This window comes from Neomonachus schauinslandi, chromosome 4 (genome assembly GCF_002201575.2).
Source record: "Neomonachus schauinslandi chromosome 4, ASM220157v2, whole genome shotgun sequence".
Classification (NCBI taxonomy): Eukaryota; Metazoa; Chordata; class Mammalia; order Carnivora; family Phocidae; genus Neomonachus; species Neomonachus schauinslandi.
This window is the reverse complement of record NC_058406.1, coordinates 17,441,269-17,463,115: the sequence shown is the minus strand read 5'-3', so window position 1 is coordinate 17,463,115 and position 21,847 is coordinate 17,441,269. Positions and strand designations below refer to the sequence as shown.

At 50.8% G+C, this 21,847-nt stretch overlaps 1 protein-coding gene across 1 annotated transcript; it reads left to right on the top strand.

Annotated features, from left to right (window-relative positions):
• The first annotated feature begins 663 nt into the window (after window positions 1-663).
• Window positions 664-21,597, top strand: IL22RA1 (interleukin 22 receptor subunit alpha 1). Its single transcript, XM_021684132.1, has 7 exons — window positions 664-790; window positions 5,237-5,369; window positions 6,548-6,726; window positions 8,367-8,542; window positions 14,292-14,430; window positions 18,485-18,606; window positions 19,677-21,597. Exons 1-7 carry the CDS (start codon window positions 748-750, stop codon window positions 20,625-20,627), a joined length of 1,743 nt encoding a protein of 580 aa, XP_021539807.1. The 5' UTR covers window positions 664-747; the 3' UTR covers window positions 20,628-21,597.
• Window positions 21,598-21,847: the final 250 nt, after the last annotated feature.

The following is a 21,847-nucleotide window of genomic DNA, read 5'->3' as shown; positions in this document are numbered from 1 at the left end:
CATGAATTTTGCCCCCATTGCTAGCATAGCAGAGTCACTGAAGCTTGAGATCTGTTTTCTTTTCCAAACCTTTTGGAGGTCCCGGGCCCCAGAGGCTCAAGATAAGAATACCTGGGCTTCTCACTTCCAGCAGCCTCTCTAGAAGGAAAGCTATCCCCAAAGCTGTCATCCCACACGGGGAACCTGCTTTGCCATGAGGCACAAGGAGGAGCAGCAAACATCCTATATCTCCTGCCAGAACAAAGCCAGGGAGTCACAGCTTTTCCTTTGCTAACAAGGAACATTCTGGAACATATTTTCTGTGCCCCTGTCTGTTCCAGATATTTTCCTCAGGATAAATTCCTGACAAAATCACAGGGACAAAAGTCACAGGCATCTTGCAGGTTTTTGAAACACAATGTCAAATTTTTGCCCTTTTTTTTTTGCCTCTGAGCTTCCTGATAAAGCACTGAAGAAGTCTTGGGTTGAACCAGCCACCAGACCAGATAAACAAGCTGGCCTGTCACTGTTCCTGTTTTCAGCAAGTGGGGAGGGAACTCCCTTGGATCCTGCCCAGGACTTGGAATTCCGTAGCACACAGACCAGACACCTTTGCACCCGGCTCCCCCGCTCAGGCCCCACCCTCCCCTCCTTTCCCCGCCCCTGAGGCCTGGCCAAGCGGGTGCTGCGGAGGCGGCAAAGCGGCCCAGCGCTCCATCCGTGCTCAGCCCAGAGCCGAAGCCAAAAGAGGGCCCTGAGCCCGGCTCCATGAGGACGCTACTGACCATCCTGGCCGCGGGATCCCTGGCAGGTGAGTGCCCATTGCCCTGTGGTCACACTCCCCACCCCCACGCCCAGGAGGGTTGATCAGGGTTCCACACGCCCGCGTGCGCGCGCGCGCGCGCACACACACACACACACACACACACACACACACACACACACACATGCAGCCCCAGGACGGCCAGTTTCAGTTTCTCCTCCACCAGGGCTGCCCTGGGTGACAAGTTTCCCTGGAGAATTGGGGAATACATCAGGGTATCGGGGAGGATGCAAGGGTCCCTCAGACCTGGCTTCTTCCGGAGACTCAGCTAACCTCAAGACTCGGGGATGCAGCCAGCTGTCTGAACTGGGGTACCAGATGCCCTCACCTCAGTGGGTGGAGAATTGGCTTGCGGGAGGCAGACATCCTTGGACCCCTCGAATAGTTCTGATAGTTGTACCATCCCTTCCTCTGCTTCTGGCCGGCACTGGCCCAACAAGGGGAGGGGGGAGAAGGACAGACGGACAAGCCTTGAGTGCGGCCATTGTTTCTCTCCACAACCCGAAGGGGGCCTCTTCTGACCCCTCACACTAGATCTAGAAGAGCGTTAATTGGGGCGCCTGGGTGGCTCGGTCGGTTAAGAGTCTGCCTTTGGCTCAGGTCATGATTCCAGGGTCCTGGGATCGAGCCCCGCATAGGGCACCCTGCTCAGTGGGGAGTCTGCTTCTCCCTCTCCCACTACCCCCTGCTTATGTTCCCTCTCTAGCTGTGTCTCTCTCTTTCAAATAAATAAATAAAATCTTTAAAAATAAATAAATAAACGAGCATTAACTCTAGGAAACAAACTGAGGGTTGCTTGGCGGGAAGGTGGGTGGGGGATGGGGTAACTGGGTGATGGACATTAAGGAGGGCACTTGAAGTAATGAGCACTGGGTGTTATATGCAACGGCTGAATCACTAAATTCTGCCTCTGAAATTAATAATATAGTATATGTTAATTAAATCTAATTGAAATAAAAAATTTTTTAAAAATAACAGAGCATTTTCTGCCAGAAGGGCCAGGTCTGCTGCATTAAAAGATCTTAAAACATCAGGGCCTTTTTGAAAACAGGACTAAAGGGCATAGCTTCCAAATCCAATAAAGTGGATTTCTTGATTTATAATTATAGAGAACTTTCAGGCAGATATGTGAGATCCCAGATTGGCTCTCTGCTCCCGAGACGTTTCATAAAATTCAGGGAACTTTCGCAGGAAGTGAACGCATAGTCCAGACTGAAGAGCGGGGAGGGATAGCCTCTGCAAGGGCCCTTCTAGCTCAAGTGCAGGATGAAGCCCATAAAGGGCCGAGGCTTCCCAGCCCCCTCTGCTGCTGTCCCCTGTGTCAGCTGGTGGGATCCACAGTGTTTCCAGCTGCTTCCTGGGCCCTTCCAGTCTGTTCAACTCCGGTATCAAGCTGGGCATTCCCATCACACTGGGCCCTTGATGAGGGAGGAAGACTCACCGCATCCCCCAAAGACTCCATTCTGGCTGGAAGTCTTAGAGGCTCTTGACCCTCACAGATGGGGACCAAGGGGAAACAACCTTAGGAGTTGTTAAGAGCTGAGAAGGTTTTCTGGACCCCAGGTCTCCTCTGCCCCAGCATTCTTAGGCTGATTCTAGAATATTTTGGATTATTTTTGTTTGTTTCCCAACTTGTTGACATAAAATTGTTTTTTTCAAGCAAATATGAAAACTTTCTTTCATAGAGGCTACCAGTCTGTCAGTTTCTAGACAACACATGTGTCCCCAGGATTTCACAATGTAGACTTTCACCCAGGAAGTGCAGAAACAAAGCAGGCTGAGGAATACGTGATAGCTTTAAGGGGGGAAAGGAATGAGCAGGGCAGGAGAGGGAGAGATTTTTTTTTTTTTTAAGATTTTATTTATTTATTAGAGAGAGAGAGCTCAAGCGCAGGGGGTAGGGGGCAGAGGGAGAAAGAGAATCCCAAGCAGATTCTGTACTGAGCACAGAGCCCGATGTAGGGCTTGATCCCAGGACCCTGAGATCATGAACTGAGCCAAAATCAAGAGTCAGATCCTTAACCGACTGAGCCACCCAGGCATCCTAAGGGAGAGATCTTGTTAGCCCTCAATGCCCCCTAAAAGAAGACTCCATCCAAGGTCCACCCACTTCATTTCTGGAAGCCAACTTCAGTTCCCTCCTGGAAAATGGTGCCAACCTCCTCCCAGCCTGGGCCCCTTACCTCCCGAGCATGTCTCAGCCCCAGCCACCAGGCTCTCCCACCACAACTAGCCCACCAGGATACTGACCCCAACCAGCAACCTTCTCAATGCCGCCCCTAACCCACCACTTAGCGGTAGTTAAGCCCAGCCCCAGATAGACCCTGGCCTTCTCTCAAATCCCACCCTCCCTCTCTCCTGCCCTAACTTTATCACCCCACCAGAAGCTACCATTCAGTTCTGACCTCAGGTGTACTCCCTCCCTCATCTTAAGACCCAGCCCTGAATCCAGGACCACTCCCTCCAGATCGGACCCCAATTCTGCCCAGACTCAAATCCAAACAAGATGTCGGCCACACCCCAGGGCTCAGTAGCATAGCCATCACATTGGCTAGAGGCAGTAAGACACGCCCCCTCTAACCCCCAAGTCCCCAGGTCCTGTTCTGGGAGCTCCAGGAAGCCTGGAACACAAACATTTCTATAGCTGTTGGGACTGACCAACTCAGATTCAAAGAGGAATGTGGCCTTAGGTTTAACCAGTGGATGCACAGCAGGGTCAGGCTATCCAGATACTCTTCCCCATCCCCACAGGTGCCTCCTAAGCCCATGGACCCCTCTTGCAGAAATATTGTATGTGGACTTGGAGTGGGGAATAAATAACTGTCCACTTCCTTACACCTTGGGCCTGTTGGTGGTCATGGCCATGTCCGGGGTGGAGCGAGGCACACACACATCAAAGACATATGCACACAAGGCCCCAAGGCCTTGACGCAACTGGGTCCGCGCACCTGCCTATTTCCCACCCCAGCCAACCAGGCCCTTCTGAGCATGCTCAGAGCCAGCTGCCGGCTCTGGCCGCCATTTTCCTGCAACCCCTCTTCCTTTCCACAGACCAAGCCGGGAGGGCTGAGAGAAGAGTTTTGTAAGTAAAGGCTCCATTTGTAGTTCAAGATTGCTTCGGGGAGAGTGGCCCCTCCCTGGTCCTCTTCTTGGGGCTTTGGTCTTTGCTGCCCCCTCCCCGCCCTATGGTATTCCCCCACGATCAGTCTAGCACCACGATGAGTACTGCAGGCTCTGTCTCATACTAACCGAGACACTGGGCAGGTAAACCTCTCTGAGCCTCTGCTTCTCTTATCCCTAAAATGGGGGTAATGGTAGTAACTGCCTCCTCGGGTTGTCAGGAGGGTTTAGTGAAGAGACTTAGCCCAGTGCCTGGCACTTGAAACACATTTCACAGGTGTCGGCGGCCGCTCCTGTCATTAGTCTTTGCCTTTAGGTAAGTCAAATCATCCCCACCTTGGAGATGAAGAAAACAGGTTTCCCAGGGTCGCCCTGCCCGTATGTGGCCTCCGTCAGCACCTCCTGCCCCAGGCAGGTCTGTGCTCTGACTTCCTCCCCGTGCCAGGCGGGTAGGGACTGGTTCAGCCAACAAAGGGGCGGGAGCTCACAAACGTCCTCTCCAGTCCTGTCTGGAATTATTGACTCTGGGAAAGTTATTCTTTGATGTTTTAGTTGAACAGCCAACGTGTAGTTGAGCGTCTTTCCAATATCCCGTGGGTGAGGACGCCCACTTCAGGTATGTCCAGAAGTGAAGGAGAGATGGTCACAAGTGTCGTCAGGGGCGTGGGATAAAGGCAGCACTCACACGCTGCCGTGGGGACGCAGGATGTATTTACATGAAAAGTCCAGAATAGGAAGATCCAGAGAGCCAGAAAGCAGCTTAGTGGTTGCTTTCAGGCTGGGGGAAGGAAGGAAGGGAGAGGGACTCTTAACAGACACAGGGTTCCTTTTTAGGATGATGACAACGCTCTGGAATTAGAGAGTGGTAATGGTTTCACAACTTTGTGAATATACTCAGAAACCCCCGATTTGCATGCTTTAAAATGGTGAATTTTGGGCACCTGGGTGGCTCAGTTGGTTAAGCGACTGCCTTCAGCTCAGGTCATGATCCTGGAGTCCCGGGATCGAGTCCCGCATCGGGCTCCCTGCTCAGCAGGGAGTCTGCTTCTCCCTCTGACCCTCCCCCCTCTCATGCTCTCTCTATCTCATTGTCTCTCTCAAATAAATAAATAAAATCTTTAAAAAAAATGGTGAATTTTACAGGCTGCGAATTATAGCTCAATAACAAATTTAAAAAGAAGCGAAGGGGGACAGGGATAGTTGCAGTCTCTGGTGAGTGGGTGCTGGTACCACCCTCCTCATTGGACGGCTCGTTGGTGGGCTGGGGGCAGGATCCTCGTGCCCATCTGCTCACCCTGCTCCCACTTCCCACAGCTCACATTGCTGAGGACACCTCGGATCTTCTTCAGCACGTAAAATTCCAGTCCAGCAACTTCGAAAACATCCTGACGTGGGACAGTGGGCTGGACAGCGCCCCAGACATTGTCTACAGCGTCGAGTATAAAAAGTAGGCTTCCCCCCACATGACCTTTTCGGACTCTGCTCTGAAACCAGCCCTTCCAAGAAAACCCTCTCTATCATATGTCCCCACGCCCCGCCCCACCCCCCACCCCCCGTCTGAGGTGACAGAACCTACACCACTCCAGACAGAGCTTTGCTCCTTTGTGGTTTCTTTTGCAAAGGGAGGATAAAATAATGGTTAAAGGTGCAGGCTCTGGAGTCAGACTGCCCAGGCTTACCTGCCATCTCTAGCCTTTATAACCTGGGGCAATGGGGTAATCTCGCCAAGCCTCAGTTTCCCCACCCATAAAGTAAGGACAGCAAGAGTACCTCCATCATAGGATTGTTAGGTAGATTAAGCAAGACAGTCACAAATGCTTGTGCCTGGCAGGTAATAAAATCGTTTTATTATTATCGGGGAGACTAGGTCAACAAAGAGTCGTGCCCACCCCCTCAAGCCCCTGCCCCTATTCCTGCCCGTCTCTCTTCCTACACAGAGGAAGAGGTTGGCATGGGCTGAGGGGTCTGCAAACCTGGGTTCCATCGCTGGTCCTGCCACTTCATCCCATGGCAAGTCACTTCCCCTCTCTGAGCCTCAGTTCCCTCATCTGTAAAATAGGTGTAACAGTGCCTGCCTCAAAGTCTTATGGTAACGATGGGCCCAGAATGTGAACTCAGACTGGCTAGGTTCAAGTCCCGGCTCCCCAAATGCATGCTCCAAACACCTGCCCAAATTTTACCTCTTTAAGCCTCAGCTTCCTTATTCGAAAAGGAAGGAGAACCATGTCTGAACCTCACGGGATCATTGTGAGGACTAACAGATCAGCCACATAAGGGGCCTGGGACACAGAATACGCTAAGTAAATATTAGATATCGTGGGGCGCCTGGGTGGCTCAGTCATGAGCCTGAGACCTTCGGCTCAGGTCATGATCCTGGAGTCCCGGGATCGAGTCCCACATCGGGCTCCCTGCTCGGCAGGGAGTCTGCTTCTCCCTCTGACCCTCCCCCCCTCATGCTCTCTCTCTCATTCTCTCTCTCTCTCAAATAAATAAATAAAATCTTTAAAAAAAAATAAAAATAAAAATAAAAAAAATATTAGATATCGTTATCATTATTAGTAAACCACAGGCCCAGTGCCAGGCTCAATCATTCAAGGTGTGCTCTGGCCCCTCCCATGCCTACAGGTACGGAGAGAGAGAGTGGCTGGCGAAGGAGGGCTGCCAGCGGATCACCCGGAAATCCTGCAACCTGACCATGGAGACGGGCAACTTCATGGAGTTCTATTATGCCCGTGTAACTGCCCTCAGCGCGGGAGGCCGGTCAGCCACCAAGATGACCGACCGGTTCAGCTCACTGCAACACAGTGAGTGGGCGCCCCTCACTGCAGGGGAGGGGCGGGGGGAGGCCCGGAAGGGCAGGGGGCAGTTCGAGATGAGGCCTTCAGGGAAGGTCGCCCCAACTAGAGAGCATCCCGTGCGCAGCTGGTCTTTCTCCAGCTCCATCCCGGCCTCCCGAGGTCAGTTCACCTTCCTCTGGCCTCTCGACTCCAGCCAAGGGCTCCTAACTCAGTGCCCTACTCCAGCCCTGACTCTTTTCCAATCCTCAGTCTTGGTCTGGGCTTCCACATCACCTCCTAAGGGGGAGTCCCCGCTCTCGGCCCCAGTGACCTCATTTCACGATGTCACCATCTGCTACTCTCTGTCACGGTCAACTGTTCATTGTCTTCGTAGCTCCTATCACCATCCACAGCGAGGGCATCTGCCGGCCTGTATCCCACCTGCCTCCAGGCGGGGGCATGGAATCCCGCATTCTCAGTCCCTTGCGTAGGGCCTGGCATGGAGGAGATGCCCACTACGTAATTGATGAATGAATGAATATGAGTTGCCAAACTCCCCACACAAGCTGAGTAGGTGGTGATGTTCACTAATGGGCTTCACAGCCACGTGGTTTTCTAAGAAAAGAAAAAATAAAATTAAATGAGTTATTTTTTTCTTGGCTTATTCAATTAATACATATTTATCATAGAAAATCTGGAAAATATAGAAATGCACAAAGAAAAATAAAAGAAGTCCAAAATAACCTGAACACTTAAACATAATCATGGTTACTAGCAACTGTCTCTACTCTTTTGTGACCTGGTTGGCTGGTTGCTTCTCATATAATGCCCTCAGGAACATTTGCCCACATCATTAAGTACTTTTCCACAGCATGACATTTCACGGCTGCAAAATGATCTGTTCTATGGAGGTAGTCTTAATTTACTTCCCCAATTCCCTTTCTGAGGACTTTTAACTCAGTTTTTCAATTTTATAAACAAAACCGAAGTGAACATTCTTCTAGCTCCGATGTTTTCAATTCGGAGGTCAGTGGACCCTTGAGGGATTTTTATAAACTTGCTTCAGGGGGAGTAGGGCTCATGAATCCCCGAAATTGAGTGCAAAATTTTTGTATATGTACATTTTGGGGGAGAGAAGATCCGTAGCATTCATCAAATTCCTAAAAGGGTCTGTAAACCAGTAAAGGTTATTTGGTTATTCAGAAAATCACATCTGGAGAGAGATTGAAGTCTCAGACCTGGCCTTTGAGGCCATATCAATAATTTGAGGCACCTCGAACATTACTTAGTTTATATAGCTGAACCCTCAGTCTCCAAAGCTGTCATTGCCAATAGACCAAGGAAAAGGGAGCTCTGGGCAGACTCAAGGTGGGGATTGTGGAGGCAGGGACAAGGGCACCGTTAATCTAGGAGGCCAGTGCCCCTCTCCCTGGGTTCTGCCCACTCACCTTTGGGCACCCCTTTGCCAGCCTTAAACCCAAACACCGGTTGCTTGAAGCACTTTTCTCTTTTCACCTGTTTGTTTAGCTGTTGTTTTCAGAAGCATAGCTGGGGTTGGGTGGGAGGAGAGGGGAGGCAGTCAGTCATATCCCCTGGTCCGGGGCAACCTCAAACACTGCTGGCTGATTCTAGTCTTTTCTTTTTGCTTTTCTCTCTCCCTTTCCCAGCTACCATCAAACCACCCGATGTGACCTGTATCCCCAAGGTGAGATCCATCCAGATGATCGTCCATCCCACCTCCACGCCAATCCGCGCAGGGGATGGCCACCGGCTTAGCCTGGAGGATGTCTTCTCTGACCTATTCTACCGCTTAGAGCTCCAGGTCAACCACACCTACCAAATGGTAAATATATGTGCCTCCCTGGTCCTTCCCTGCCTGGGAAACTCATTTCCCTGCCGATTAGATCTGCATTGCTTCAAGTAGAAAGGAGATGTTTTATGTAAATTAGCATTTTCCAAAACACAGCCCTCCCTCTTGTAGATCACACAGACAAGAGCCTGCTAAAGTCTCTGACAAGTCCTGCAAAGCCAAGACTCCAGTTTCAATTTATTGAATACGACTTCTCTCAAATTTCTTGACCAGAGAGACTCCTTTTATTTTGCATAATTTTTTTTTTAAAGATTTTATTTATTTGACAGAGACAGAGATAGCAAGAGCAGGAATACAAGCAGGGGGAGTGGGAGAGGGAGAAGCAGGCTTCCCGCCGAGCAGGGAGCCCGGTTCGGGACTCCATCCCAGGACCCTGGGATCATGACCCGAGCCGAAGGCAGACGCTTAATGACTGAGCCACCCAGGCGCCCCATTATCTTGCATAATTTTTTAACTTTATTTTTTTTGCCTAATACCTTATAATACCCTGGAGAGCAACCTCTACTAACATCTTCAGATGTCCACTTTGGAAAATGCTGAGATCTATTTCTACTGCTACAGTTCTTTTTGCTGGGTCTTCACCATTTGCAGGAACTGGATACAGGCAGTGTCTTAAGATCACTAACAATGAAAGGTGGAAGGCAAGGGCATAAATGGCCAAATGTTATATAAGGTATTTCTTTTGTATACAGGAAATACGTGTTTTCTCCCTAGCATATGCCACAGTCCGCAATTCCATTGAATGACTATTCCCACACCCAAGATGTTTATAATCTAGTGGATGGGAAAGGAGCTAAAACAAGAATTCAAATAGCTATAGATAGAGGAAAATAAGGTACTGTGTGGCGTGGAGTAGGGGCAGGTAGGTGGGAGGGGAGATGGCAGCTCAGAGTTCTGGAAAAACTTCCAGATCAGAAAACGTTCTGGTGCCAATACCAACTTCTGTGGCATGTCAAGTAATACAGGCCTATTACATCATTTATTCCTTACCATAACCCTATGAGGTGGGGGCTACCATATCCGTCTTCTGAATGAGAAAACGGAGGCTCAGAGAGGTTAAGGCACTAACTCAAGATTGTTCAGCAAATGATAGCATAGTCAAGATTCAGATCCAGCTCTGTTCACAGCCCACATTTTTCGCTCCCTGGCCTAGACTGCCCCACCATGATCAGAGAGAGAAGCAGGAAAACTTAAAACCTTCCTGGAAAGCACAAAACTGCCCAGGATGGAGACATGCAGACCAGTTTCTCATGCAGAACAGTTTCTCAAAACATGGCCCCAAACCAGTGGCATCAGAATCTCCTGCAGTATTTATTTAAAATGCAGGTGCCTGGGCCTTCTTCCGATCTACTCAATGCAGTTCTGCAGTGGCATCTCTAGGGTCTGAGTGTTTAGTCAGCAACCGGAGGGCTTCTTACCCACCCTGACGTTCGAGACCCGCTGACGTAGGGGAGGCGAGGGAGGGAAGCCTGGGCGGACAGGCTGGGAGGTAGCGGTCTGGGGTGGTGGACAGAGGAAGGTCTATTTATCTCTGTAGTCAGGGGAGCAGTTAGAAATTACTGAGCAGGGCAAGTCCCTTTCACACTGTCTATTAGTAAATATTTGGGCTTTAGTGAATATCTTATTTACAAGTTAATTCAGTTTGTGGTCAGAGAACACACTCTGCATGATTGCAGTTCTACATTTATGGCGCAGCATATGGTCCATCTTGGTGAGTGTTCCACGTGCCCTGAAAAGAAAGTGTGTCTTACAGTTGTTTGGCGGAGCGCTCTATAAATAACCATTCGATAAAGGTGGCTAATCGTGTGACTCAGATCTTCTGTATCTTTCCTGATTTGGGGAAGAGCTATCGTTCTTTTCATTGCTGAGAGTATTAAAATCTCCAACTAGGACTGTGGATTTGTCTCTTTTCCCCTCTAATTCTTTGCAGATTTGCTTCATGCCTTTTGAAACTCTGTTCTCAAACACATACACATTTCTAACTATTACAGCCTCCTGATAAATTGACCCTTTTATCATTATGAAATGTTTTTTTTTTTCTCTAGTATTATTCTTTGTACTGAAGTCTACTTCACATGTTATTCATAGAGCTACTCCAGCCTTCTCACACTTACAGTCTGCCTGGTATGTCTTTTTTTATTTTTAAGACTGTATTTATTTATTTATTTGAGAGAGGGTGCACGCGCGTGAGAGAGAGAGAGCACAAGCGGGGGTGTGCGGGGCAGAGGGAGAGGGAGAAGCAGACTCCCTGCTGAGCGGGGCACCAACGGACACATGTGGGGCTCAATCCCAGGACTCTGGGATCATGACCTGAGCCGAAGGCAGACGCTTAACCAACTGAGCCACCCAGGCATCCCTGCCTGGCATATCTTCTTACTTCCATTTATTGTCGCTCTAATTGTGTCTTATATTTAAAGTGCATCTCTTGAAGACAGCATTCTGACATCTCTGCCCTTTTTTTTTTAAAAGATTTTATTTATTTATTTGACAGAGAGAGACACGGCGAGAGAGGGAACACAAGCAGGGGGAGTGGGAGAGGGAGAAGCAGGCTTCCTGCTGAGCAGGGACCCCAATGCGGGGCTCGATCCCAGGACCCTGGGACCATGACCTGAGCCGAAGGCAGACGCTTAACGACTGAGTCACGCAGGCCCCCATCTCTGCCCTTTTTTTGAGATATAATTCACATACCATAAAATCCTCCCTTTTAAAGTGTAGAGCTCCATGGTTTTTAGTACATGCAAAAAGTTGTGTGACCATCACCGCTATTCTCCTTATGCTATTAATCTGCTTTCAAGTTCTCTGACTCTTCTCTCAACTCCAATCTGCTACTAAGACCATTCAAGTGGGATTTTTATTTCAGATATTATATTTTTCAGTTATAAAGTTTCCAGTTTTCCTGGTTTCTACATCCTAGTGAGATTTCCTAGTCATTCATTATGAGCACATTTTCTTTTGCCTCCTTGAGCATATTTATACTAGCTGCTTGAAAATCATTGTCTGGGGGTGCCTGAGTGGCTCGGTCAGTTAAGCAGTTAAGCCTCTGCCTTCAGTCAGGTCATGATCTCAGGGTCCCGGGATCAAGCCCCTCACTGGGCTCCCTGCTGAGCTCCCTGCTTCTCCCTGCCCCTGCTGCTCCCTCTGCCACTCCCCCTGCTTCTGCTCTCTTAATCTCACTCTCTCTCTCTCCCAAATAAATAAATAAATAAAACCTTAAAAAGAGAGAGAGAAAAATCATTGTCTGCTAATTCCAGTACTTTGGTCATCTTAGAGTAGGCCGCCATTGATTGTCTTTTCTCCTGAATATGGATCACATTTTTTCTTACTTTGCATGTCTAACAATTTTAGAATGTATCCTAGATGTTGCGAATGGTATAGTGGAGGGAATCTGGATTCTGTTCTATTCCTCCAAAGAGTTTTGTTTTGTTTTGTTTTGTTTTGTTTTGTTTTAGCAGACAGGTAATTTGGCTGAACTTCAAACTCCAAAATCTCAGTCCCATTCTTTCACCTTTACCTGGGCTGCTTGGAGTTTGCCCTACTTGCTTCAGGGGCCAGGCAGGGATTTGGGCCAAGTTTATACTCAGAACTTGGGCCTCTGTCTCTGTGGATCTCTCCTATCTGCCATCTCTCCCCTCACTTTCTAGCTGTTAGGATTGCCCAGAACTCTGTCTCCTTATTATTCATACCAGTAAGATTACAAGGTTTCTATTTAGGTTTAAGCCATCAAACAAGGTGAAAGCCTGCTTTTAAGCTAAAAGACATTTTAAAAGATGAGAAATTCACCCAGTGAATTTCCCTGCTTCCTTTTTCCAGTATCTGCCTGTTTTGGCTTGCTCTCCAATGCCGACAGGTGGTTTGGCCAGAGTTTATAGTTGTTGCTTTAGGGAGGTTGGTCCAAAGAAGCTATAAATTGCCGGGAGCAAAAAGAAGAGAGACCAAATGTGAAAATGAAAGAGAGATCAGGGTAGAAAGTTAGGGCCTACTGCAGTGTTAGGGGCTGGAAATCACTGGGCCTGAAGCAGGCCAGAGGCAGTAAAACATCTGGGGAAGGAGGAATCTTGGGACCTGGCAACTCTGCTGGACTTGTGTCACACGATCTTTAACGTGTGCACCTTCAACCGTATGAGTTACACAAAACAATAAGTTGCAAAATCTGTTTATACACTTCTTCACCCACTTACACCCCTCCTTGAAAAATAAAAATAACCCTAAACCCTGGCTTCCATGCACCTGGAAAGGGGAAGACATAGCTGAAATGCACAGAACTAAAGAAGAAAATTCTTAGTTTTTGAACACCCAAGAACACAGCTTCTGGCCCTTTAAAGGAAGGTTTATGGATCATTTAAGGCCAATTAGAAACAAGGGATATGAGAGGGGCTTTGTCAAAAATGGCTTCAAGCTCTGGGTCTTGAATCCTGGAACAAGAAAGACACTATGAACAGAGCTAGGGAATCACACACAGGTGCAGGTTTGGGGTTTGGGAGGGAGTGGGACCCAGACTTCTGGAAGAGATCAGCACGTTTGGACATGCTGAGTTAGACTTGCCCACGAGGTGCCATCCAACACCGAGCTGGAAGTGCACGTCCAACTTGACAGCTCTTGCTAAGTTTGGGAGTTTTCTACACATTGGTGATCTCAGGAGCCATGGGTCCAGATAAGATCACTCAGTGAGAGAATAAGTGGAGAGAGAAAAAACTGGGATGAAGAGCAAATCTTGCAGAACAACAGAATTGAGGCCCTGAGACCAATGAGAAGTAGGATGAGAACCAGATGGTGGAACAAGGCAGCCAAGGGAGGAGTTCAAGGTCAAGAGGTTAGAGACACACCAGAAGGCGAGAGTTTAAAAAGGAGCTCCGGCAGAAGGATCAGCAACTGCAAAGGAGCAAGGTCTTGCTTCAGCGGGCAAGATGTGGTAGGAAGAGCAGGTGTTCGGCATTGCTGGAGCCCAAAGCGCCAGGTGGTCCATAGAGAGAGGTAAGTGGACAGGGAGGCAGGGACCGGGATTTTATCCCATGATATGGGCCGAGCCATCAAAATATTTAAATAGGGGGGCGCCTGGGTGGCTCAGTTGGTTAAGTGACTGCCTTCGGCTCAGGTCATGATCCTGGAGTCCCGGGATCGAGTCCCGCATCGGGCTCCCTGCTCAGCAGGGAGTCTGCTTCTCCCTCTGACCCTCCTCCCTCTCATGCTCTCTGTCTCTCATTCTCTCTGTCTCAAATAAATAAATAAAATCTTTAAAAAAAATATTTAAATAGGGGAGCATTGGAATTATACTGATCTTTTAGAAATATCACTTGGGCACCAGGATGAATATGGAGGTGGACAGGGACAAAACCAGAGACAAGTGACCAATAAGGAAGCCACTGCAAGGGTCCATGCTCAAGGTCTTGAGGCCCAGTTAAGGCAGAAGCGATGAGGAAGGCCAGAGAGGGATGGATAGTCAAGGGTTTTTGATGTTGGATAAAGAAGGAGGAGGAGGAAAAAGACTAGAAGGAGGGGTAATGATGATGTTGGTGGTGCTGGAGGTGATGGTGGTGATGGCGCAGAGGGTAGGGGAAGAGGAACAGAGCATTATGGACTGACCCACCAGTTCTTGGTTTGGGTAGCTGGTGGCACCATTGTACTGAGTGTTGCGACCCAGGCAGAGGTGTGCACAGGCTTGCTTGGGCTCCGGGTGGCGACTGGTGCCTAAGAGGAGTCACTCTGGCTTCTCTGTCAAATTCAGCACCTTGGAGGGAAGCAGAGAGACTACGAGTTCACTGGCCTGACCCCTGACACAGAGTTCCTTGGGACCATCATGATTTTTGTTCCAACCTGGTCCAAAGAGAGCGCCCCCTACGTGTGCCGAGTGAAGACGCTGCCAGGTAAATTCAGCGGAAACCAGAGGGAGGCGGGACTCCTGAATTCAAATTTCGTCTCTGTGCTCTCTTCCCTGTAACCGAGGTGAGGTTTGGCGGTGCTCACACAACTGCGGGATTATTAGTGTTACCGAAGTCGTCTTAGTTAATCCATCATTGAGTTAGCTGATGGGTTATCATTAAACACGTTTAATGCCCCCCTCCAGCCTGCTGGGTTTCCTCTCCCTGGCCAGCTTCCTGTGTACCCTAGCAAAGCAAATTCGCTTTATTAACCCAGGGGAGATATCCTGGGAAATAATCTGCAGAAGGGAAAGCAGAGAAGATAAAAGTTTCCCTCAGTATCTTCCAAAGTGAAAGAATAGTAGCAGTGATGAGAACTAGCATTTCTTTTTGGTTTTTTTTTTTTAAGATTTTATTTATTTATTTGAGAGAGAGGGAGAGAGAGAGAGCACAGAGGGAGAGGGAGAAGCAGACTTGCCACCTAACAGAGAGCCCGACGTGGGGCTCGATCCCAGGACCCTGAGATCATGAGCCGAGCCTAAGGCAGGCACTTAACTGACAGAGGCACCCAGGCGCCCCGAGAACTAGCATTTCTGCAGTCCTAACCAGGGACCAGGCACCACAAAGCACAATCCTCATGAGCCATCTACAAGACAGGTGCGATTATCACTTTGTTTTACTGAGGGAACCGAGATTCAGGGTGGTTAAGTAACTTGCACAAGGGCATGCAGGTGGCGAAGGATAGAACTAGGCTGAATTCAGGAGCCCATGTGCTCAACACGGCGCTATTATAGAAATCATTTTGAGTCAGCGGCCCAGGGAGATGGTGCCCCATGCTCCCTTTCTCTAGCACACTGAAACTCGACTCTCATGTTAAGCATCATGATATTTTTATTAGTGTTCATGTTCACAGAGATAGAAATGTTGTAATGCTCAGAGCTGCAAGTTTAGAAGATGAAATGATGGTAGTGGGTTGGATGGATTTGGAAAAAAGAGTCTCCTCCTTAGTCATCAGCTTCAGAGTAATGATGTCAGTAGGTGATTTCTGTTTTGATGAATAGAGGCAAGGTGGCCGCTAGAGGCTGCGCCCGAGGGTAAACTGCACCTCGGTAGAATCATCGCATAGGTTCTGGTCCTCGGTGTTGTTCAGAAACTCAACTCACCAGTCACCCCAAGAACCCACAAGAGACTGATTTCTCCAGCCAAGTCCCAGTGCATTAATTTTCAGGGGAAGAAGTGCCTGGTAGAGCAGCATGCCCTTCCTGGGGACAGCGCCCCTGGGGAGACCAGAATAGAACTTGGCAAGAGCAGAACTGGAAAAGGAATCCGGCTTTATAGACACCACGCTGGAAGCCTGTATATGATTTGTGACCCTCTCCCCTGGATGGGCTAGACAGATCTCGCCCATTGCTGGCCCCCTCACCCCACACCCCTGCTTTCTGACAACATGCAGACCACTCTACCCTTATCCTTTTGTTGGCTTGTCCTTATGTGATCTAGCTCATGATGTGATACCTTTTTTTTCCCTAAGACTGTAGCTGCTTTTACATAATCACACCTCTTATTGGCTAGTTCTTGCTGACATATAGAAGGCACCTCATCCTTAAAAATAAAGTATATGAATAACAATTCCTACTGTTTATTAAGTACTCCATTGCTACGCACTGGGTTAAATGCTCTACATATATTATCCCATTGAATTTTTATTTATTTTTTTTTAAGATTTTATTATTTATTTGAGAGAGAGAGGGATAGAGCACAAGCAGGGGGAGCAGCAGAGAGAGATGGAGAAGCAGGCTCCCCGCTGAGCAGGGAGCCCGAAGTGGGGCTCGATCCCAGGACCCTGGGATCATGACCTGAGCCAAATGCAGACGCTTAACTGACTGAGCCACCCAGGCGCCCCCCATTGAATTTTTATAACAACCTTGCAGGTTGGGTAGCTTCAGCCACATCTTACAGAGGAGGAACTCTGGCTCAGAGAGGCTAAAGAGCTCACCAGTAACCACATAGCTGGTCGGTGAACCTAGTTAGTTCATCTGATCTTGAAGCCAGCACCTTGCAATTTTGTTTACAGCTGGGCCTCTCTGTTGCACATTTATTCCTCTTATTTCCATTTCAGAGTGATAGATCCTGCCCTTGACCCCATAGGCTGTGGTCTGTTCTTATCCCCAGAGTCCAGAATTCCCACTTTACCTCTCAGGATGTCTGGGAGGGTCACAGAGCAACATCCCAGTATCTTGATATTGGAAAGGACTCTCACCCCATTTCCAATTTTTACAGATAAGGAAGCTAAGGCATCTTTGTGCAGTGCCTGTGAGGAGAGCTTTGTAGGTGTACCTGACAAGGCTGTTTCCCACTGAGTAGCTGTGTGACCTTGGTCAAGGCACTTAGCCTCTCTGACACTCAGCTTCATTATTCCTGAGAAGGGAGCATCTCTGGCCCTCTCTGTTTGGTGCGATATCAGAGGTATAGCACACCACACAGGGCAAACAGTAGGAGCTTAATAACTGCTGGCTACTGTTCTCAGTACGGAGTAGCCCAGAGACGGTCGTGCAGCAGAGAGAAGGCTTCTCAGCGTGCTGGCGGCTGAGGCAGACCTCTAACACCCTACATTCCAGGGTGGTTTCCATTACTTCCTCCTGCCTTCCCATGCGTGAAATGGCACATGGGAATGTTCCAAGCCCCTGTCCTACCCCGCCAGAGGAGCGGTGGTGTTCCCCCACCAGTAGGCATTCTGGTCCTGTCTTCTCCCTGGAGCAGCAACGGGACTATCACGTGATGGGGGACAGGGCATCACTGAAGTGGGAAGCTGACCCAGGGAGGCCCAAGCCTCACGGGCTGGAAGCGGAGGCTCCAGAGATTCCTGGGGTTCACAGCAATTGCCAGGGTCCCTGGCAGCTGGTGATCAGCACCCCATGCTGAAGCCACCTGGGGGAACAGAAGGAGGGTGGCCTGGAGAGTCAAAACCCCTGGAGAACACAAATCGCCAGTTTTAGCAAAAATCCCAACTACGGCCTCCTTAACCCGCCCCCCGCCCCGCCCCCAGTCCCACTGGGGCTGGTGACAGGAAGTATGTCATGCCAAGAACTGGCTGCGCCCATCCCGAGGGTGCGGGACCACAGGGAGAAGGCTCCACACTAAAGCCCTTAGTCGTCCTTCTGCTTCCCCTTTAGAAAGGGTGGTGCCACACAGGCTCCATCCCAAGCAACGTCTTCCTAACACCCAGCCTGTTACCTTTGTAGGGGGGCAGGCCCCTCCCATTGCCACCTCCCTCCCTCTGCCTCCGCCCAGAGCCCCCTGCCAGGGAGGGCCAGAGAGGCCCGTTTAGAAGGCTCTGCTCTGGCCTTGCTCTGGCCACGGCCTTCCCCACACGATGAAGAAGAGTCTGTAGGTCCAAATGCACAGGTCCCCCTAGAGCCTGTGACCTCCCTTCTAGCCCCCACTCTGGGTATCTGGGACCCTGAAATTCCCTGTACAAATGCCCTGAGCCTGTGTCCAGTCTAACGGATCTGTTCCTTGCATCCTTTCTCCAGAGAGGAGATCCTCTGTTGATGCGCAGAGCCTCAGTCCTAAGGGTGGCCAGTAGGCAGCTATGTGTTGAGGGGCATGGATGAACTTGGCCGTGTGGGCCGGGGAGTCCACATGCATGTGCACGGTGGGCAGAGAGGGATGGAGCTGCGGTGGGCCAGGGGACCGAGGCAGGCTCTCCCTGCCCCTCCACATTTCAGCATGAGACCCCAAGGAGTCCAAGAATTCAAAACTCAAACCTGGCCTTCCAGGTTGTGATGAAAAGTATATTTGTCAGGACGGGAACATACAACATATGTTACTGAGTGTAGGAATATGATTTATCAATCCTGGAAATTTAGCTGTCTAGTATGCGGCCCTCTACTTGTGCTCCTGACCCAGCCCCGCCCATGCTGGGGGCAGGAGAGGCCTTCCTGAGCCTGGCCCGAGAGGGCAAGGAGGAAAAGCACCCAGCCCACAGCATCCACACGGGATTGGGCCCAGACCAGATCCCGGCCTCAGTCTCCCTGCTCTGGCCCCTGTGCTCCCCCAGATCGGATGTGGACATACTCCTTCTCAGGCGCCTTCCTGTTCTCCATGGGCTTCCTCGTCGCCGGGCTCTGCTACCTGAGCTACAGATACATCACCAAGCCGCCTCCGCCTCCCAACTCCCTGGTGAGCAGTTGCACCTGGGGCAGGAGAGAGAGATCCGGGGGTGGGGGGGGGGGTGAAGAACCCCAAAGCAGCAGGGGATATGGGCCCAGGGACCCCTGGCTCTTCCTGAAGGGCAGGGATAAGCACACAGTGCAGAAAATTAGGCCTCGTTTCTCCTCTCCAACCTAAAGTCTACAAAGACATGGCCCAGCAGGGTGTATCGGAGAAGGGTAGGTGACCGGAATAGTGGGCTTGGAATAGAAACCCACGCAACTTGAAAGCATCCATGTCCAGGCAGGTAACATAGGACCTGAGACCACAGGCCTCTGCGAGGGGCCGAGGAGGGGTGGGCGCTATGGGGAGCCCTGGGGCTCACGCCCTGTCGATATGGGCAGCCAAGTACTGCCGCCTGGGAACGCGGGCCAGTGTTGCCAGGTCCTCTAAGCCCTGTATAAACCTCCCAAGTTCCACTGGCAGCCCCAATATGGCGGCCAGCCCTGGCTCAGTGCTAAAGTAGCAGGGTCTGCTGCTGCAGAGGCCCGATCTGACCGGTCTGGGGCTCTAGGAGCTGGCTCTTGTTTACTGTGTGAGGGACAGGGGAGTCTGAGGGCATTTAGCTCAATGTCAAAGCCCGCATGAACCATTTCCTATAAAACTCTCCCAGCTTCCCCTTATCCCCTATCCTTTCACACCTGGCCCCCTCCATCGGGCTCTTAAGGGTCCGTGAGTGAGGAGCAATGTGGGCCACCACCTCGAGAGTGTAGCCCAAGGCAACCTCCAACCTGAGTCATCTACTTCCCGGATTATCTACCTTCCAGAGAAGCCACAGGCTAAATCTCTCTCCTGGGGATAACCCAGACTTTAGAAGTGGCTCTCACCTAAAGGGCTGGGAGCCCTGTCCCTTCAGGGAGGCCCAGGACTTAGAGGAATCTCTGGAAAGCCAAGGGGATGTGCGGCATGTGCATTTTGAGAAGTCCCCTAAGTGGTCTACCCCCTCCCCTCCACCTCCCCGTGGAGGACCCCAACCATCCACGGCCCCCTCAGGGAGCTTAGAACGTGCTCTAACGGGCGGACTGTTGCTTCCTGCACAGAATGTCCAGCGAGTACTGACCTTCCAGCCTCTGAGGTTCATCCAGGAGCACGTGCTGATCCCTGTCTTTGACCTGAGCAGCCCCAGCAGTCTGGCCCAGCCCGTCCAGTACTCCCAAGTCAGGGTCTCCGGGCCCAGGGAGCCCCCGGAAGCCCCACCACTGCACAGCCTGTCTGAGATCGCCTATCTCGGGCAGCCAGACATCTCCATCCTCCGGCCCTCTGGAGTGCCACCTCACCAGACGCTCTCCCCACTGTCCTACGCACCCCAGGCTGCCCCCGAAGTCAGGCGCCCCTCCTATGCACCTCAAGTAACCCCCGAAGCTAAACCTCCATTCTACACTGCACAGGCCATGTCTGAGGTCCAGCCTTCCTCCTATACCCCTCAGACCACTCCAGACTGCTGGCCTTCCTATGGGACCTGTGGGGAAGGCTCTGGCAGAGACTCCCCACCTGTGACACTCTCTAGTCCCAAACACCTCAGGACTAAAGGTCAGCTCCAGAAAAAGGCACCAGCTGGAACCTATATCCCAGATGGCCTTTCTCTGCAAGGGGTGACCTCCTTGGATATGGAGGACCCCCAAGAAGCAAATTTCTTCCAGCAGCATCTGGGAGTTCACACGGACAGAGTACCTGACCCCAGTGTGCTACACAGAGGGGAACCAGGGACACCATCGTACCTAAAGGATCAGCTCCCCCTCCTCTCTTCTGTCCAGATCGAGGGCCACCCGGTATCCCTCCCTTTGCACACTCCTTCCCTCTCGTGTTCCCCCACAGACCAGGAACCAAGTCCCTGGGGCCTGTTGGAGTCCCTCGTGTGTCCCAGGGACGAGGGTCCCATGTCTGAGATGGAGGCCCTGAGCCCAGCCTCTCAGGCCTCAGACCTGGAGCAGGCCACAGAACTGGACTGTCTCTTCAGAGGCCTGGCCCTGACCGTGCAGTGGGAGGCCTGAGCAGAGAACAGGGCAAGCCTGGGGCTTCCTCCTCGTCCCCACCCAAGCTCACATCGTTGGCCATCGCTCCCACACCCAACCTTGCTGCATGCTCTGCAGCCCCGCCTCAGGGGAGTTCCCTTGAAAGAACCAAAGGAAAGAGGGACCGGGGGCCCCTGCCACGGCTGAGCTATGGTTGGAGCAAATCGGCATGATGAGGACTCCAGCCAGAGGAGTTCCGGGTGTGCATCATGTGCAAATGAGCTCTGCGGGGCAGGAGGGGATAGTCAAGTGCTGGGAGTTAATGCAGGGAGACTTCACGGAATCCAGCTCCCCCAGCTTCTGAGATGCTGGACACAAAGTTCTCCACCCCACTCCTGGCCAGTTTCATGATCTAGTTTGACAGAGAGTGAGGTCTCTACCTCCTCTGTGGTTCCCATATCCTGAAAAATGGAGCCTGGAAAGGACTCCTCACAGCAGCCTGGGCCAAACCAGAACAACCTGCACTTCTGCCAAAGCCAGAGGTAGCGCGACTGCAAGACTCCAGAGAAGGGTGTGGCCTGGGGCTCAGGTCCACCCAAGCCGCTGTCAGAAATCACACCATCTCAACTTCTCTCCTCTGCTAGAGGCTTGACCGCGGGTGAAACGCAGGTCCTCCCATGAGGGAGAACACACAAGCCTTTTCTGCCGGCAGAAGCTGCAGACCCTCTCCTGAGAGCGGGGTTCCTAAGGAACGGGCGTCCATGTGGCCCACAAGAAAGAGCACGCACTTCACAACTTTGAAAACTCAGCCTTGGGCTCAGCTCATCTGGGCTGAAATTTCTGCCTTACCACTTACCAGCTGTATGACTTCAAGCAAATGAATCACTGCTCAAAACGTCAGTTTCTTCATCTGTAAAATGGGGATCGTAACACGGACTCCACGGGGTTGTGGTGAGGATGACATGAATAATATCTATAAAGTACTTAATAGTGCCTGGCACGTGGGCAGTGCCCAATCAATGGTAGCTACATCCTGTTGTGATTTTTTTGTAATCGGGCTGCACAGTGAGTGACCCACTCCCCCAATTCAGGGTGGCTTCACATGGGGCGTTTTCTCATGGGCTCGAATTACCCTGATTTTCTCAGAATTGCTCTAGGCCAGGCCAGAGGGGCTGGACTACCTGGGGGAGGTGGAGGGATGGCAGGGCCTTCTGGAAACAGGGTCCAAAGACAAATGGAGCCTTGTCCCTGAGGTTGCA